Here is an 18,881-nt window from a genome sequence, read left to right on the forward strand (position 1 = left end):
CAAAACAAACAAACAAACAAACAAATAAACAAACCCAAAAACATCTTTCATAAAGGAGAAAAACAATTCAAACAACAGTAGATTCTCATTAGAAACCAGAAAATTGAGGCAAATACACTAAACTTCTTTTATTTCTTCTAAGCTATGTCTGAGAAGGGAGAGAATGTAACAGGGTTTGATGTACACTGCAAGGTATGTGAAGGAAATATTTAAGATTTTGGGATCATAAATGGGGCATGGATAAAAGAATGTAAAGGTAGGCACATTTCTACTTTCCACTGGCACAGACAAATGATGCCAGGTCTCTGCTGTGATGGACCGGCTGGCTGCCTTGACTGTGATGATTACAGGGATTGCATAAAAGGTGATAAAATGCCACAGAACTACACATGCACTTCATACAAATGTCACTTTCTTGCTTCTGACACTTTACTACAGTTACCCAAGGCGTAACCACCGCAGGAATCAGGTAAAGGACGCTGAGACTGCTTTGTACTATCTTTGCAACCTTCTAAAAACTTATCATTTTTTAAATTAAAAAATTAAAAAGTTGGGTGCAGTGCTGCATGCCTATAATCCCAGCATTCAGGAGGCTGAGGCAAGAAGATTGCTGCCAGCTGGAGGCCAGCCTGAGCTACACACTGAATTCAAAGCTAGCTTGAACTGTACAGCAATCTGTTTCAAAAAATAAAACAAGGGCTGGGGATATAGCTCAGCGATGCAGTGCCGCCTGGCAAGTGTGAGGTCCTGAGTTCAACTCCTGATACCAAAATCAAATCAAAACAAAAATTACAAACGTGGTTCATATTACATTTGCATTCGTAGATGAATGACACAGAAATATTCATTTGTATTACTGGTTCAACTTTTTGTGTAGGTTTGAAAAATTTCAAAACAGTAAGTTGAGGAAGAAATAAAATTAAGCCAGCACCACTAAATAGACAAAGGGTACACACTCACCAGCAGGTCATATCTGCCGCCGGCTGCGAGGATTTCGGGGACAGCCCTCTGTCTGCGTCTGATGAAGGCCACAAACTGGAAGATAATTCCACTGTGCTGCTGCACCTTATAAACCAAGCCCAAGTTGATCAAAACCTGCAGAGGGAAATGCCACGCAGCCATGTCAGGGGCTCGAGACTTCCCGTGTAGAATACAACACTGAGAATGCTGCTTCCCAACAGCATCAGACTAATTTATTTAGTACAAACAAGAGAGTTAGCAGAATTTAACAGACCCAGAGTCTATTTGACTGCAGCCTGTCAACCAAGAGAAACTCTGCTGTCTTCAAGAAAACCATTTCTCTGAGGCTGACACAGCAAGAACTGCTGCATGATAGGAATCTTGATGCTTGCAAAGAAATCTTAAATCAAGCCAAAATTATTATGAAGTGTCAAATGCTCCGAAAGAGCAAGCAGAGTTTTTCGGGAGAAACAGAACACCCATTAACATTAAGGAAATAAAACCCATTTCCCCTTTTAGCTGCTATTAATGCTACAACCTGAACCGCCAGTATGAAACGGTCACCACACCTGTAACTTTACGCCAAGTTTCTTCAGCAGCCCAACAACCTCCTCCAGGTCTTTTAAGCCATACTTCACCAACTGGGCAACGCCTGTTTTCTGTTTTATTAATGAGTTTATTATTGGCGTTAGATCTTGCAAATCCCCTTTCTGCTCAATGAACTTGTAGAGTCGACACAGCTGAAAGCAAAGAGGCACCGTGAGCTGCCCGTCCACGACAGGGAAGACTCCTGCACGTGGTGCAGAGGGGCCACTGTGGCCAAAGGTATTTTAGCCTTTGCTGCAATCCTAAGGATTATCCTTTCCCCCAAACTCTTGCAGAAGTGGTTAGATACACAGTTTACAACACACCGAGTTCATAAACACACAGTATAAACACACACACACACACCCTGACAGAGTTAGGGCAGACACCTGCAAATCAGACCCTGGCACTTTTTCCAGGGCTGGGGTGGTAGCTCAGTGATGGGTACCTGATTAGACCCCCAATACTGCAAAGAAGAGGCAGAGAGAGAAAAACAGGGAGACTGACAATAAAACAAGTAATTTCTTTTCAGTAAATCTTAATATTAAAATAGCCCCATTAACAAGGAACCAGAAGCACTAGAATCAAAATCTCTAGGTTTTGGTTCTAGTCCATCATCAACTAAGTCCACGTTGCTGGACAAATCAAACCTCTGAGCTTCAGAAGTCTCATCTCGAAAATCAGATTGGGCCAAAGACTTAAACTTTTTTGTACTACTATTTCTATCCCCCTTTCTAATATCCCTAGAGCTCCATTAAATAACACAAGGCAGGATAGTTGAGAGTTCGAGGTTACAAAGCAAGTACGTGTTACATGCACATAACACGTATTTTTTTTTTTTTTTTTTTGTCTTTTTTTCCGGTTACCGGGGATCGAACTCACGACTGCCTGCTTGCAAGGCAGGTGCTTATGCCGCTGAGCTAAATCCCCAGCCCCTATAATACACATTTTTAAAGTTGCTTTCTTTTCATTCTTCACATTTGAACATTAAACTATTTGGCCACTTTGCATATCACTAATATAATTTCCAATATTAAATTTCCAAAATTAAATATTCAAGGGTTAACTAGGCTCAGTTTTTTTTTTTTTTTTTTTTTTTTGTACCAGGAATTGAATTCATGATCTTGTGCTTGCCAGGCAGGCGCTTATGCCCCTGAGCTAAATCCCCAGCCCCAACCTGGAGCAATTTTTAAAACTCCTGGTGCTATGTGTCCAGTTTACCTTCTCCACCTATAAGCGGGTGATGTCTTTCAACTGCACTTGTCAAAGTTGCTTTAACAAGTTGAGAGCAGATACATGCTGTGTATGTCTCTTGTGGCTTCTCAAGGTCAGTGTGAATTAAGGAGTTGAGTGCAGTCTGTGGACCTTCCCATCTACTCTCAGCGCCATGCCTGCCTACAGTAGGAGTCCAAAAGACTGGCTTTGTCTGGCCTGTGCACAAATCATATTTCAATCTGTCCCATATGTAAATTTTGCTGATCACCATAAGACCACGTAATTGAATGTCAGATCAGGGGCTACAAGGCTCCCAGGGAAAGTTTCCTTTTTTTAAAATCTCTTCTTATGTAAATATTCAGCAAAGTGTACAAGAGGCTATTGTCTTCTGTCATCCAGCCACTCAATTACATGGGGATTACTGTGCCAAAGATCTGGGGTTAATTTGATGCCTGTAGAGAGAATCTAATCAACTTGTTTATTATATGAGATTTTCTTTATTGCTGCTGAGATTAAATGTAACATTTTAGTACAGTAGTAGGAAACTTTCCAGGAAAGCAGGAGATTTAATTCCACTCTGAGAAGTGAGAAGACCAGGGCAGGGATCTGAGCAGACGCATCTGACAGCTTTGTGCCTCCTGGTTCCACATGACTGACTGCGGACAAGGCAACTGGTACCAGGTCTGCTCGGCAGGAGGCTCTGCCAAGTGCAGGCTTCACAAGGGTGTAAAGAATGGAGATGGTGGTCAAGAAAGAGCAGGGTGATTACAGGAGAAGATGCGTGCAGAGACATTCTCTGATCACAGTATTAGTGCCTCTCCTCTCATCTCAGAGGTTGCCATGGCACCTACGACTCCAGGGGAAAACTGGGCTGTGAGGCAGCGGGAAGCAGACCTGCCTCACTGCTAGGAGAATGTGGTGCCATTTTCTAGCATCATTAAACTACAGCTAGTGCTGTAATGACACCATCAGAAGGTACTTACACTGTTAGAAGACAGAGAGAGATTGCAAAATTTAGCTTCCACTTCTCTTCTCGTCAGCTTTTCCGTCTAATGCAGAAGAGAAAGGGGACAGTTGAGGGTTACCAAACAGGGCCCTGAATGATGCACAACTCTCATGCTGGTTCTGACACTTCTACCCTTCATTCTGGATAAACTGCTTCTAATTATAAGAGGTGAACTTACTTCTGTGGGTAAAGAACTTTCTCCTTGTAATTCATATAAAACCAGAACATTGTAAAAACGGAAAAAGCTTGACATGAATCAGTTAAAAGGGGAGGAAATCAGTTTGAGCCACGGTCCCCCAGTAAAGCTGGGATCTGAATACCTCATTCCACACTGGCAAAGGGGCTGCAGCTGGTGGGACATGGGGAAGCATGAGCTGTAACCCCTCTGCACAACCCCTGGGGCTTCTGCTAGCGTCCTATGGACACGGTGTGGTATCTGTCCCTGCCAAACAGCAGCAGCACTTTGTGGGCGGAGGGGAAGAACCACTGAGAAACAAACAGCGAAGTTCGGACCATTTGCATCTGCCAGATGAAAGCAATGCTAGCAAAGCCTCATGTTCTACGAAAAGCAGTAAGCCATTACAGACTCGCACTGCCCATTCTGCCTAAAACAGGCTGGCCTCATTAGTGTCCAAATTATCTAGATGCCCTAATAGAATTCAGCATGAGAAGAAGTTAGAGAAGACAAATATTCACCTCCATCCCAGAGCCACAATGTAATACTTTATTCAGTTTTCCACTTCCAGGCTCTGTATGTGATGCATAACATAAAATAAAGAATTCTACAAGGTAGGGAAGAGTAACTGGAGGTGCTGAAGCCCCAGTCCCAAAGGAAGGAGGTGCTGAGTGAGGTCCTAGTGCCCTCCATGCAAATCTACAGAGGATGTCACTGGGAAGCACAGGCAGGCTGTGAGAACAACGGGCAGCCTCTCCTTCCAACCCCCACACTCCCTCTTTTGGTCAGTGGAAGCAAGAATACTAAGGAAGTGAGTTATGCTGAGAACATTCCTGGCACACAGACAGGTGTGTAGTAGAATGGTTAACTACGCTGGGTGTAGCAGCCCAGATCTGTAATCCTAATTCTTGGGAGGCTGAGGCAGGAGGATTGCCAAGTTTGAGCCCAGTGTGGGCAACTGAATAATTTAGCAAGACCTGTCTTAACATAAAAAAAAAAAAAAGAAAAGTATTGGAATACAGCTCAATATAAAAGCCTGGGTTCAATCCCCAGTATCACAAGTAAAAATAAAAAAGAAAGAAAGAAAAACATTAACTGGCTTTAAAATGATTACTGACAAATACTGACACTAATTACTTGGTGATTTCCTGCCCTAGGAACTAAGTAAGGAACTTTATTATCTCACAAATTAAATAAAATAATTCCATCCTTTAAAACCAGAAGTAACTCTATTAAAAAATACCCTGGAGGTTACTACTAGTATAGAGCTTACAATAAAAGCCCAACTAATCCTTGTAAAGTGTTGGTATAATTAAAGTCAATTAGTTCTTTCACCTTTCAACAATGAAGGAAGGAGATAAAACTTCCAATTTAATTTTATGGTTGCATCAGTAAGAAAATAAAAATGGACTGTTAATTATTATGCTTTAACATCAAGTGAAAGTAATTAAATGCTTACCATGGCATCATACAGAATAACATAGACTTGACTGAGTTTATCTTCTGGGATCCCACAGTGCAAGAGTACTGCTTTCAATAACATGGTATGGTTCAAGTAAATACTGTAATTTCTTTCCTGCAATACACCAAAAAATTATGTATTATTTTTATTGTAAAAGCTATATAAGTATATGACCAAATCTGGGCTCCTACACCATGAATGTAACATCATAACATCATAACACCACGGATGGACTTTACTTCAGCAGCTTGTCTTCTAGTTTATTTTTTCATAAACATTTCTACACTGGTATGGTTAAGGCATATAGGTTAACACTTTATTATATGCATCAAAAATATTCTGACTAGTCTTCAGTTATGCTAAAAAGCTTAATAGGTGTGAGTGAGTTCACACATATTTCCATGAGGGACAGATCTGCTACAAGTGCAACTAACTTACCGGCACAGGCTGGTGGAAAAGTTATCATTACAGTACTTTGTGCACGCAGATCAATTAATAAGCATTCACTGAGTAATGAGGTGGGTGCTCAGCTCGGATGAGGGGGTGAGGGAAGAGTGGGGCTGAGGATTCTGTCCTGAAGCACACACAGTGTGAGTGAGGAGTACGTGGACGCCTCATGTGAGGAGCTGTGAGGGTCAAGAAGCAAAGGTGGCCAGCCACCCAACCGGAAGGGAGAGCCAGGTTTCCTGGGAAGAAAGGTCAAGACCATGCATAGTGAAGACAACACTTTCTGGAGAAGGAAGCCTTGTGACCCAGCAGTGTCAGGACCATGGCACGGTGTGCAATGGGAGGGAAGGCTGAGGAGGGCAGGTGTCGGCTCCCGCTGTGAGGTAGCAGGTAAGTGCGGTGGAAAGGGAAGGTAGGAAGACAGGAGACCAGGTAGAGGAGGAGCTGCAGAGGAGGAGCAGTCTGAACATGCTAAATGCATATTATTAGCCCAATTTCTTGCATTTTGCAAGAATGGGTCCAAAACATCTGTTCCCCAAAACAAAACAGGTTCTGGTTGAGGTTAAGGTAAGAAAAGGTCCAAGAAGCAACTCCAAAGCAATGTCACTGAGCTCTGCAGTTGCTTTGATAAACACGATTCACTCCAGTGCAGGTCGGGCAGCAGATCTGGCGTTGCCGGAGACTTTCTCCCTTACTCAGTGAAGCATTCTCGCAGGGGACCGCAAAATTTGGAGGTATGGAAATGTACCTGAAGTGCTGGAAACTCCTGGATGATTTCATAGATAGTGTAGATGGTTTCGGCAGTAGGCAGGGAACAGTTGGTGGTGGAAGTGACGATGTCAAAGGCACATTCCAGAAGTTCTTTGGGATGAAATCGGTCTAACTTTCGAGGTCTGAACACACGTTCTATGCAGTACCTGGAGAGAGAAACCCAGATTTCTAATGTTGTTGCTTATTGGAAATAAATATGCATGAGGAACTACTGTGCAAGATAAAAAAAAAAAGGTAAAAAAAAGTTTATAGTGGTATGATTCAGGGGACTTAAAGAGAGACTTGCCCTGTGATACAGGTTCCAATTCCCACTTTTGTGCTATTAAACTACGGGGCTTAATGTTTTAAAATGTCTGCAATAGAGATGAAATTACATATAAACCATTTTCACCACCGGTAAGTAATTTCTAATAGGGATAGCTGGACCTTAGGACTAACTTGTAATTGCTCACTTGGTGTTGGAATAAAAGCCCATCAAGAGCTTTGCTTTTGTTACAGAAAGGAGCTGTGCAGTAGAGCAGCTCCTTGACAACAAAGCTGGGCCAATTTATGAGGATCATGGTAGGTGACCCCTGTGGGCTCTGAATGTGCAGAAAGCCTTTCCCCAGGACTAAGTGCCCAGTGCTCCTCAGCACGCCACCTCCCTGCTGGCTTTGCTCCTTTTCTCTATGAGTAGCTTTGGTTAGGTTGCCTGCGTGGCCGTCACCATACTGAGCTCACTGGTCATTTGTCCCTCTTATCACACTTAAAAAGGGGACATGTGTGATCAAGAACAGAAAGATTTTTCCCAAACAGTCATTTGTGAAAATAATTAGTTATGTTGCTTAGGGACATGAACAAGGTACGAGATGCATTTCTTCTAAAATGCATTTAAGTGCTGCATTTAACTTCTTCTAAAAAGAGGCTGACATTCTAGTCACCCAAGAGAAAGGGGCCTTGGGACTGGGCTTTCTGACCATATTCCAAGCTCAACACCACACACCCAGTATACTTCACAGTTGGAATGATTAAAAGAAGATGAAACACTGCCCTGGTGTCTTTCCCACATTTACCAAATGGAAGGCAGCCCCTATTGTTTCTTACCGTTTTAAGTTCAATATATTATTTCTTGCCACATATCGTGCAAAAGGGACCTGAAAAAATTTTAAAGGTCAGTGTCAAGATGTGCCAACTATATCATCTTATTTTTTAAATAATGGACTTACTGAAATATAACTCATGTACCATAAAATTCACCCTGTTAAAGTATACAATTCAGTGGGCTTTAGCACAGTCACGCACTGTACGTTTCCATCAACCATGAACTGCAGATACAGCGGCGGTCCCACGGCATTTCATCATCTAGTGACACCTTAGTTCTGTAAACATGTGCTACGATGTCTGCACAAGAGCACCGCCCAACAGTGCATTTTTCAGACTGCACTCTCATCATGAAGCGACACGGGAGGGTGGATCACAGAGCTGGGCCCCACCTGTGTGACTGACATGTTCCCCAGTGCTTCAGTCAGCAGCTACTCATCAAACTTACTTACTCTGGATCTTCTTAGGTTAAGTTTGAGAAAAAGTCACTTTTAGGTAGATATACTCTGTCATATTTTTATTTTGCAATATTAAAGTCTGTGCAAATTACTGGCTACATTTCAATTTTTTAAAACAGCATTTTTCACCCTTCATCTGCCTCTTCTAACTCGCTGGCAGGGCCTGAAGGTTGCCGGCTGCAATGCTGATCAGTGCTTTCTGGCCCCGTGGAGGTGGGGCTTCCCTGTGTATCCCTGGGCATTTCTATACTCACTGTGGTGATCCAAAGATTGGAGAGTCTGACCACCAGGCCCCTGCAAGTAAAGGACCCCTTTCCCCACCTTCCCGGGAGCCTACAGAGGGAGCCCCTCTGCTCCCTCATCTCTTTCTGCTCCACCTGAGAGACTTATAGGTGACCAGGATTTTCCAGTATGTGAGTCTCCTCTTCCCCTGCAGGCCCTGATGGCCAAGGTTGGCTTGCGAGCTCTTTTCTCTAAGGTCTGTGTGTCTGGCCTGATCAGCTGGGTGACATGGACCCACCATTGTAGATGAAACAGTATTCCACTTCTGCAAGGCCCTCTGTCCTTGGACACCCCAATTCAGAAAAGCCCTCAAGTTCCACATGGAGGAAGTTGTACACTCTCTAGGGATGCTTTTGGGTGGATGCTACACCTTGGTAGGACACAGGCTGAGCCTCCTGTCCTCCTTTCCCTTGGACTCAGCCCTGGAATATATTTTCAACAACTGTCCAAGTTTGACACTCAGATCCTAAAAAAAAAAAAAAGCTTCATTTTGTACACAACCACCTGACCTCCAGATAAATTGAGCTCTGACCCTTCACTGGCACACTCAAATACAATATCCTCCAATTTGACACCTCCTGTCATGACTCTTGAGAAAAGGTCTGACATCCCTTAAGCTCAGGCCTTCATGGCCTCCTCACAGGCTGCTCACCTGCAGGAGGGCCGCCCCAAGCTCCCTTCTCCTGACCCTGAAACTGGTATCTTCAGGGATCCTTCTGCGGCTTCTCTCAGATGCCAGTGTCCTCTCACTGAACAGTCCGGCTGCCAGCACTCCTTGTCCAGATCCCTGTTCTCCTTCCTGACTTTTATTCATTTAACTCTGTGCCATTACGAAAATCCAAGTATTACCAAAGGCCTCTGTCAAGAACTGTGTGAAAGTCAAGTGCTCATCAGTACTCTGACTGAGGGAGAATTCTAATTAGTCTATTCATAATTATAAACCTAAAATGAGAAAGAGTTCTGATAATCTAACACGGCAAAAACATCTAAAGGTGTGCTCTGATCTAATGTAACTGTTTTTTTTTTAATGTAACTGTTTGATGTGTCTTGTATGCAGTGTTACATATGATCTTGGTTAATGCATATGGGACTACATGCTATCTCAGGCACATGTCATCCTCCGTAAAGTTCTATTTAAGTTAACATACAGATAAGTGAATAGTGCAAATGAGTTAATTTAAGTTGTCTGGCAAGTAGGGATAGTGTTTACAATTGCTAACATACAGGGTCATCCAAGAGAATGCACACACACTTCAAGAGAAGAGAAACGAGCACCTCTTGTAATTGTAGAGGCCAAAAGTAACTTGCATTAATATCATGATGTCTCAAGTGTATTTACAAAATATTTACATACATTTTTTCTTTTCCTGATGTGTGTTTCCACGTTTTTTGGCAGACCTTGTATATTCTGCCTAGATTGTTAGCCAATTAAGATGTTTATCTTTTAAAATGCAATGTCCATTGTCTTCTGTTCTTGTTCTTCTCTTCCTCTTTTTTTTCCTTTTTGAGACAGGGTCTTGCTATGCAGTTCAGGCAGGCCTGACGCTCACTTTGTAGACCAGGCTGGTCCCCAAATTACAACAATCCTCCTGCCTCAGCCTCTCAAGTGCTAGGATTGCAGGCATGTGCCACCACACTTGGCTCGTCTTCATTTTTTTGAGACCCTCTTACTATGTAATTTAGGTTGGCCTTGATCCCACTATGTAGCACAAGCTGCCCTTGAGCTCACCATGATCCTCTTGCCTCTGGCTCCTGAGTGGCAGGATAGGAAATGTGGGCCACCAGTCCTCCATATTTCAGGAACAACTTCTAGGGTTTTTCTCTGATTAAAAATATTGCTTGAAGTGTTAATTATAATAGTACTATCTTGGTTCTAATAAATAATCTAAAATAATTGCAAATAAAAATGAGATAAATATTTATAAATGTTTTTAACAACATGTGAGTCATCAATTATTAAATATAAATTCAAGTATTCTTAGCTTCTTGAAGTTTATAAAAATGAAAGATATTTGGGTCTATTAAACAAGTTTTCATAAATTGCTAATATACAAAAAGGGCTTAAGATTACTTTCTTAAGGCTGTTAAGAGTTAAAATTTTAATGTATTTTATATTTAAAATAATATATGTAGGGAAAATTTTTCACTTGGGGGGACCTGTGGGCCTGAGGAACCACCAGACAAAACTCTACCTCCAGGGATGAGGCAGCAGCTGCCTAAACCAGTATTCTTTAGTTCTCTGCACTGGTGGGTGACCCTTTTGATTTTCCCTAGTTTTTATTTTATTTTATTTTTATTGGTTCTCGGGATCGAACTCATGACCTTGCGCTTGCCAGCCAGGTGCTTATGCTGCTGGGCTAAACAGTCCTTTCCCTAATTTTTAAAATAATTTCTTCTGTTTTCTACTAAAAGGCTTTAGATTACCAAGGAAACTGAGTCATAATAGAGCCAGGGTTTGTTAAAAGATCAATTTATAACATTGCTTAAATGAACAGCTATCAGCTTTAGTTTAACACAGTATACTTAATACTAGGGTTAGAGATACATATATGTTAGAGGACTAAATATACTGTGTACAAGTCTGCAAAATGAAGATTACAAAAGTTTGAAATAGGGGCTGGGGATTTAGCTCAGCGGCATAAGCACCTGCCTTGCAAGCAGGCAGTCGTGAGTTAGATCCCTGGTACTGATAAAAATGAAAAAGACAAAAAAAAAAATTGAAATATATACACAGTAGCCAGTAAGCATTCTATGTAATATGCATTATATTTAGATTTTCAACATATAAAATGATCAACAAGTCTTCTAACACTTCTGCTGCTTATATTCAGTACCACTCAGGTGGGAGAAAACTGGTATCTAAAACCTGGTCTAAATTATTGGCTGTGACCTAAATAAACATTTTGTTATTATATAAATGAAATACATTTGTACATGATCTATTCATTTTCTAAGCTTATAAGAGATCTAAGACTGTTCTTTGATTCCTATGCTGTTAAGCTTTGTAACTGTTAAATACAAAAAATCACATGATTATATCGATACTATTAAGCCACATGTTCTAAATTTTACCTCAAAAGTAAAACACTAAATTGATACAAAAGTGCTTCTATGCACCTGTAATGCTAGTTATTACTGACTTTCTTGTATGTTAAATGCATTTATACTTTCCAGATGCATAAGCCTTCTAAAATACAAAGTTTAGGTAAACACTTTGCTAAACGAGTATCTCCCAACCAATTTTGTTTATGACAGACTTTTATGGGTCTACGTTTATGTATTCCTAATTGTATTATGATAATTATATATTCCTAAATACTGTACATTTCAAACAGTATCACTCCAATAACTACAAAATTAGACAATGGTCACTTAGAAGCTCATCTATAAACAAGTTCATTCCATTTAAAAGGACTCTAATTTGGACCAACCTAGACCTATTGTATTTCTTAGACTATTATATTAGCTGGATTTGTTTTGCTCTTATTATTTTTTCCTTGCATGACTTTTTAACTGTTGCCTGTTAACCCTGTTAAGAAATATGATTTCTAGCAGACAAGCTGAGCAACATTTTAAGACGACAAGCCATCCTCTGCAAGATGAGTATACAACAGTGCTCCAAGAGATTACCACTGTTAATGTTAGGACTCACGCTTCCACTTGGAGGCTGGTGTAACTAACCCTGCAGGTGTTCAATGATGGAGGCTTAGAGACTAGAGCCAAAGAAGGTAAAGGGGGCAAGAAGACAGCTATTACTTTGGCTCCTGTCCTCCAACATCACCTAGGCCCTATGCTATGATGGGACTCCTCTGAGAAAGGTCTCAACTCTGTGAGTCACCCAACCCCCTTAGCAGAGGGACTGTGGGACCCCCAAAGGACTGGAATCAACCACTGTCCACTCTATAAACAGAAGGGTCACTGTAGAGGAATTGTTCCCACGCTTCCAAGGGAAGCTATATGGTTGAACAAGACCATGACCCACCCTGGCAGATGACACAACTGGTAAAAAAAATTAGCCTAAAAGCTCTTCATGTGTCCCCAAAAATATCCCTGAAGAGATCTAATGGACCTTAATAATAAAAGGAGATTAATACTGATTACTTACTGGGTCTTTAATACCCAAGAGGAAAATATAAGCAGAAAATAAGATAATTAATAATGAAAAAGATATGAATTTATTTCTCCTTAAGATTAAGGAAGAGAGCTGGGGATTTGGCTCAGTGGCATAAGCGCCTGTCTTGCAAATGTGGAGTCCCGAGTTTGATTTCCAGTACCAACAAAAAAATAAAAAGATTAAGGAAGATAAAGTCTGTCTAAAAATTACAGAGTCAAGAACCTCTAGAGGGACACAGGATGAAACTGTTGAGCTCTAGATACACTCGCCATAGAAAGCAGCACATATTATGCTGGAAAAGATATTACTGTTAAATAAACAGAACAAATACAACAACATAGCCATATGCCAAGCACCTAGGGACAAACAGACGTGGTCATGGAGTATCTCCTGGGCATGGATGTCTTGGCCACGCCCTTTTCTGGGCCCACTTCCGTCTGTTCTTCTCACAGCCCACCCTTCTTTAACATGCTGTGTGTTTCGTTTCCACCAGGTCGCAGTGCATCAGTTACAGAGGAGGATGATCCACACTGGCCGTTCCCACTTAACCCTTCCTCTATATTCCTGCAGAGGGGGCTGTCTGCAGGTTTTACTCCCAGCCTGGCCCCAGTGATCCCTGATAGTTTGAAAACTCAACCTCTTTTCATCCATGTCCAGCTTGAAGCGACTACTAGGAATAAAGTCTCTATCCAAACATCAAAGACATGACTTTCCTGAACTGTGGGGCACAACCAAAGGGCTGCCACTTGGTGTCTGTGCTGTTCCACCTGTCTGCTCCATCTGGCTCTACACCACAGTCACATACTCTGCTTCAGAACAAACTGCTTCAGAGACCTACGGCCAAACCAGCCATTAACGTTCCTTCCTCACGCCTTCACCACTACGTGGCCCACACCCCTGACACCAGACCTTACTGTAAAGACGATGGAGAACACCGGAGAACACACGGCCCTACCTTATTCTACCTAACGTTTTTCCAGCCCGTGTGTGCCAAAGCCAGCCACTGGTTTTCTGCAGCTTGGCTTCCCCTTTAAAACAGTGGGACACAGACCTCCCCCTGCGGCAGGTGCTCGGGCTGTAGTGAAACTGTTACATTTTCCCTTGACTCTGTTTTTGTCTCAGTAAGTTCCTCCACCTTTTCCACCACGGCTCTGGCACGCGATTTTGCATGGCATTATGTCCTCAGTTTCTTTTAAAACTTTTCTGAGCCAGGTGTAGGTGTGCACGCCTATAATCTATCCCAGCACTCTGGAAGGCTGAGGCAGGGGGACAGCAAACTGAAGCCCAACCTGGGCAGCTTAGCAATATTCTGTCTAAAAATAAAAATTACAAAGTGCCTGGGAATGTAGCTCAGTGTGGAGTCTTCAGTATAAACTTCTGTCTTTCTCTAACAAAAATGGAATATCTGTTAAGTTTTAAAAACTTACCTTTCTTTTCAAGCTAACCATATACCATGGATATTCCTATAGCTCAAATATAGACATGGATATATCTAAACATTTTTTTGTCTTTTCAAGACAGGGTCTCGCTATGCACTTCAGGCTGGCCTTGAGCTCACTTTATAGCCCAGGCTGGTCTTGAACTCAAAACAATCCTCCTGCCTCAGCCTCCCGAGTGCTGGGATTACAGGCATGAGCCACCACGCCCAGCTCTATCTAAACAGTTTCATCTGATAACTTACGCATATTTGATCTATGAAAAAAATGCAGGTCTAGCTGAGTGCAGTGACACACATTTGTAATCCCAGCTAATTGGGAGGCTGAAGCAGGAAAAGTGGAAGTTCAAGACCAGCCTGGGTCACTTAGTAAGACCCTGAATCAAAATAAAATATGAAAAGGACTATGGGTATAGTTCAGTGGCGAAATCCTCCTGACTTCAATCCCTAATATTGGGCCAAGGAGGGAAAAAGAAAGAAAAATATGTATCTAAATTTTCCTTTTGGAAGTGAACTCAAGGACCTTGTACATGCTAGGCAAGTGCTGAACTACTGAGCCACACCCAGAGCCCTTTAAAAAATGTTTATCTTTTAATTTTTATTTATTTATTTAGGGTTTCACTATGTAGCCCGAGGTGGCCCTATACTCATGATCCTCCTGTGTCAGCCTCCCAGGTGCTGAATCAAAGGTAAGCAACACCACACCTGGCTCAGCCTTCTGAGTGCTGAAATTATAGCTGGCTACAGACATCCTTTTAACATTCATATACTGATGTGTTTTTATTTTTCAATAAATTTCTCAAAGAGGGATTCTGGCTCAAGTATAGTGTATCAGATTTTTAAGAACTTTATTATAAACTTTCAGACTACTTTTCTAGATGTTCAGGAATTCACATTCTCCTCTGCAGTGTTTGAAAGGCCCTACTTTCCTGCATCTGATCGTCTCTAGATTATCGATTTTAACCTTTCTGCCAGCCTGACACGTGAAGCTGAGGCAGCTGTGCACTGCTTTTTTTTTTTTTTTTTTTTTTTGTCTTTTTCCTTTTTATCGGTACCAGGGATCGAACTCACGACTGCCTGCTTTCAAGGCAGGCGCTTATGCCGCTGAGCTTAAACCCCCAGCCCCAGCTGTGTACTGCTTTTTACCAGCAAGACTTAGCATGTTTTCAGAGGTTTTATCAGCCCTGTGCTCTTTCTCTTTCTCTTTGCTTATGTTTCCGGGTTTTTTAGCAGGGAATCAGGATCACATCAGGACTTGCTAATGCTCAGCACATCTCTACCACTCTTGCGTCCATAACTGCCTGCTACACATTAGGGATTAAGCCTTTGTCATCTGTGTCCCATGTTTTCTTCCTGTTCATAGTCAATGTGGGATCTGATGGGACGCCAGTATCATAGAAGTGAATTACTTATAAAACTGCCACTGTCAAAGAGCCCCTGAGAGTCAGAAGAAAGCAAGCTTGGCAGCCTTCAGCACATCCAGTTAGCAGAAGCACTAGTGGCTGTGAGAGTCTAACTGCTTTAGATGTCAACATGGTAGGATTCCACCGAAGATCTAGCCAAGAAGTAAGAAGTACCTTATGCTTATTTATCGGAGTTGGTCATGTTAATGTGCCATGTCAACAGGCCCAACCCTTCTGTGCACAAGTGGCACCTGCCACACAGGGTCCAGCTGCAGAGCCAGGCACAGATGGACTACTGGCCAGGCGGACAGCATTTGGTGATCAACACTTACTGATATCCAATCATGTTCTTACTCCAACTCCCTTAAGAACTCTAGATCTTAGGGTGACACACAGACTCTGAGTCTGGAGGAAAATGTCCAGCATCGACAACTGTTTAACGAGAATACGGGCCCGCCTGTCAGCAGCGCTCTCAGCCTCACCCGAAGGTCGAAAGGTAGCATCACCAGCATCCCGCTGTGGTCCATGAAAACAGCCGCCTCATTGTGCTCGTAGATTTGCCTGTTTCGGGGAAGCAGGAGTGGTGTACACAACTGGACAGCTCCTACAGCAAACCAGAGAAAGCAAACATCATCGGGTTTCCGCTCTCTCCAGGAGACAACCTAAAATGAACACAAATCCGACCAGTAACCTGCTCAGCATCAGTCTTTTGCAGTTCTCTAAATATACAAATAGAGACCTAACCTAGGTTAAGTTTGTCAGTTGAGCACTCCCTGTCTCCCTCCCTTTATATATTTTTTTAAAGACAGCGTCTTGCTTTGTAGTCCAAGCTGGCCTTGAACTCATTATGTAGTCCAGGCTGGCCTCAAACTCGCAGCAACCCTCCTGCCTCAGCATCCTGAGTGCTGTGATTACAGGCAGGCACTATCACACCCCACTGCATTATTAAGTACTATTTCTGACTGCACAAACCAACTGGATTTTGCAAGGTTGGAATATTCTGATCAGTTTCCCCTCAGTGAGCTGAGCTATAAAAATAAGCTTAAATTTTACATGGTATCAATTATTTGTAACTGAATTTTAATAAACAGTTGTAACAAAATTCACTAATAATACTTTCTAATGATAGAAAATCTTATGGGAAGCAACATGAGTTTTTAAAGGACATACCATGTTTTTTAAAGATGCGGATGATGGTTTCACATACGTGTTGCTGTATCTTGGCTGTACGGATTGAGAAGTTGCCCTAAAATAGGACCCAATTGAAATGTCATCACCAAACCCTAACCCAAAAGACGCTCTAAAATGTCATCTGTGGTCTGCATTTCGTACCACATTGCTTATTCTCAGGATTATAAAACAGACCTCAAGAAGCCAGGCCCTCTGTGAGTACATTCAGGAAAGAGACCATAAGTCACAATACTATGTACCCTGCTTCAGAACTCAGGAGTCGCCATGTCCTTGCCAGGACATGGCTCAAAGGCCCAGCTCTGTGCTGTAGACACATGCTCTTCAGAGCAAATGCTCGCCCCGACGACTCTCAGGGACTCTGTGATGTGATCACACCACAAGGGCATCAGGCTTCCTCTTGGTGAGTCCCCATAAGTCTGCAGGTCACCTACATACTTTGGCAATTTGCTTATTATAAAAGCAGTCTTTTCTCTATAGAAAACCGAGAAGCAGACAAGCAAAAAGACAAAAGTAAAAAAACTCACTGATGATCCTGCAAATGTCTAAAGCTGCCAGCTAGGAAGAGTGGCCTTCCACGTTAACTCCACACTGACCGGCCATCTCTTTCACCACTACTTCTTCTATTCCTCTGTCTTATAAATTTGTATCATGTACTAGGCACACAGAGAATACCACCAGCATCTGTTACTTACCTAACTTCATCAGATCCTAACATTAGGCTATATTGCTTCAACTACTACTTTTTTTTTTTAAGGAAGTAAGATATTAAGAGCTCACAAAACTGGCAACCTGCCTACACTTCAGAAGCTGTCTGGGAGCCTCTAAAGAGATCTTCTGGTGCTGGGGTGAAACCCGGGCCAAGCACATGTGAAGCACACACTCTACCCCTGGAATACACCTCAGTCCCTTAGAAAGATGCTTTTTTGTTTTGTTAAAGGTGTGTACTGTGGTGCACACCTCTAACCTCAGCACCTGGGAGGCTGAAGCAAGATGATTACAAGGTACAGGCCAGCCTGGGCTATAATTCAAGATCCTGTCTCATAAATAAATAAAAAAAAAATATCAGACACAACACACATACACCCCTAAGAACCAAAGTTCTTTTCTTTTCTTTTGGTGATTGGGATTTGAACCCAGGATCTAATCACGAAACTATATTCCTCAGTCCTTTAGCCACACCTTGCTACCCCTTCCCCTTTAGAAAGAGGCCTAAGTCATTAAATTTCTCAGGCTGGGCTCAAACTTGGGATCACCCTGCTTCAGCCTTCCAGAGTGCTGGGACTATCAGTGTGCAATGCTATGCCCAGCCACAGGTTCTTTTTAAAAGATGTGGTTTCATATGTTGCCAGGCTGGCCCTAAACTCCAGGACTCAAGTAATCCTCCTGCCTTCTGATCAGTTAGGATTATACACATGTGCCTGTACACCTAGCTCCTTAAAGAGAGTCTTAAAGGCGCACTAGGGCCACTGGGGGGCCTGGGCCCTGTGCAGTCATCTCAGAGCGCTGCAGCACACTAGAAGCCACCTTACTACTTGAGCAGGACCTAGCTGCATGGATGCTTCTGGCCCTGGGTAGCTGTGTCAGGGTCAGTCTTAATCTCTTAGGTGGATGAGGGAGGGGGCTGGGTCAAGAACCCCTTCAAGTGAACCATGTGGCTTTTCATCCCAGAACAAGGCATCATCACAGCTCTGCATGGGCTTTCAGGGGCTCCTTGGGCCTCAAGTAAGAGCTTCTGTTGGAGGTTAAGAGAAACCTTGAGAGGCAAGGACCTGACTTGTTTTTTCGGGGGACAGGGATGCTCGCTCACCTTCAGGATGTCACTGTCGTAGGTGTAATCGATGGCAAGGGAGATGCGCTGGGAGAAGAGCTGGGCCATCATGGTGCGGTAGGCCTTGCCGTCCACGTTGGCCAGCGTGTGGTGCAGCACCTCGTGCAGCTCTGACTCCTCCATCTGGGGTGGCGGCAGCAGCTCGCTCTTGAGCAGCTCTGTGGCTGTGGGCCGCTTCGCTGGGTCGTGGCTCAACAGCCAGGAGATGACAGATTTCTACAAGGATATCAAGGCACACCATGGACAATGCTCAAGGTCCACAGAACAAGTCAGTGGTCAGTTCAGGACACTAGAAAGGTACCTTGTTCCTGCACTTAGTGCTTTTTAATGATATTTCTGAAATCTTGGATTATGTCATTTTCCTCTACCTTGTTAGGGCTACAGAGCTGTGCAACAATGTGATAGGAGTCTTTTTATTTTTTTTTTAAATACTGGAAATTGAACTTAGAGCATTCACACTGAGCTAAGT

At 42.7% G+C, this 18,881-nt stretch overlaps 1 protein-coding gene across 2 annotated transcripts in view; it reads right to left on the minus strand.

The window, feature by feature from the left end:
* Window positions 1-18,881, minus strand: part of Eif2ak4 (eukaryotic translation initiation factor 2 alpha kinase 4) — a 110,699-nt gene that overhangs the window by 15,551 nt on the left and 76,267 nt on the right. Inside the window, exons 21-29 of one of the 2 annotated variants that reach the window (XM_003475680.5) lie at window positions 18,392-18,628; window positions 16,564-16,639; window positions 15,876-15,997; window positions 7,705-7,754; window positions 6,599-6,767; window positions 5,401-5,517; window positions 3,744-3,809; window positions 1,530-1,700; window positions 961-1,095 (exon numbers count right to left, since the gene is read on the minus strand). In XM_003475680.5, the coding sequence (XP_003475728.1) occupies window positions 961-1,095; window positions 1,530-1,700; window positions 3,744-3,809; window positions 5,401-5,517; window positions 6,599-6,767; window positions 7,705-7,754; window positions 15,876-15,997; window positions 16,564-16,639; window positions 18,392-18,628 (1,143 nt within the window). Of the gene's footprint in view, window positions 1-960; window positions 1,096-1,529; window positions 1,701-3,743; window positions 3,810-5,400; window positions 5,518-6,597; window positions 6,768-7,704; window positions 7,755-15,875; window positions 15,998-16,563; window positions 16,640-18,391; window positions 18,629-18,881 lie in introns of those variants that run through there. The other variant, XR_010048015.1, reaches the window with a different exon arrangement.

The sequence above is a fragment of the Cavia porcellus genome, unplaced genomic scaffold (genome assembly GCF_034190915.1).
Source record: "Cavia porcellus strain 051 isolate PalLab524CR breed Dunkin Hartley unplaced genomic scaffold, mCavPor4.1 scaffold_6, whole genome shotgun sequence".
Taxonomy (NCBI): Eukaryota; Metazoa; Chordata; class Mammalia; order Rodentia; family Caviidae; genus Cavia; species Cavia porcellus.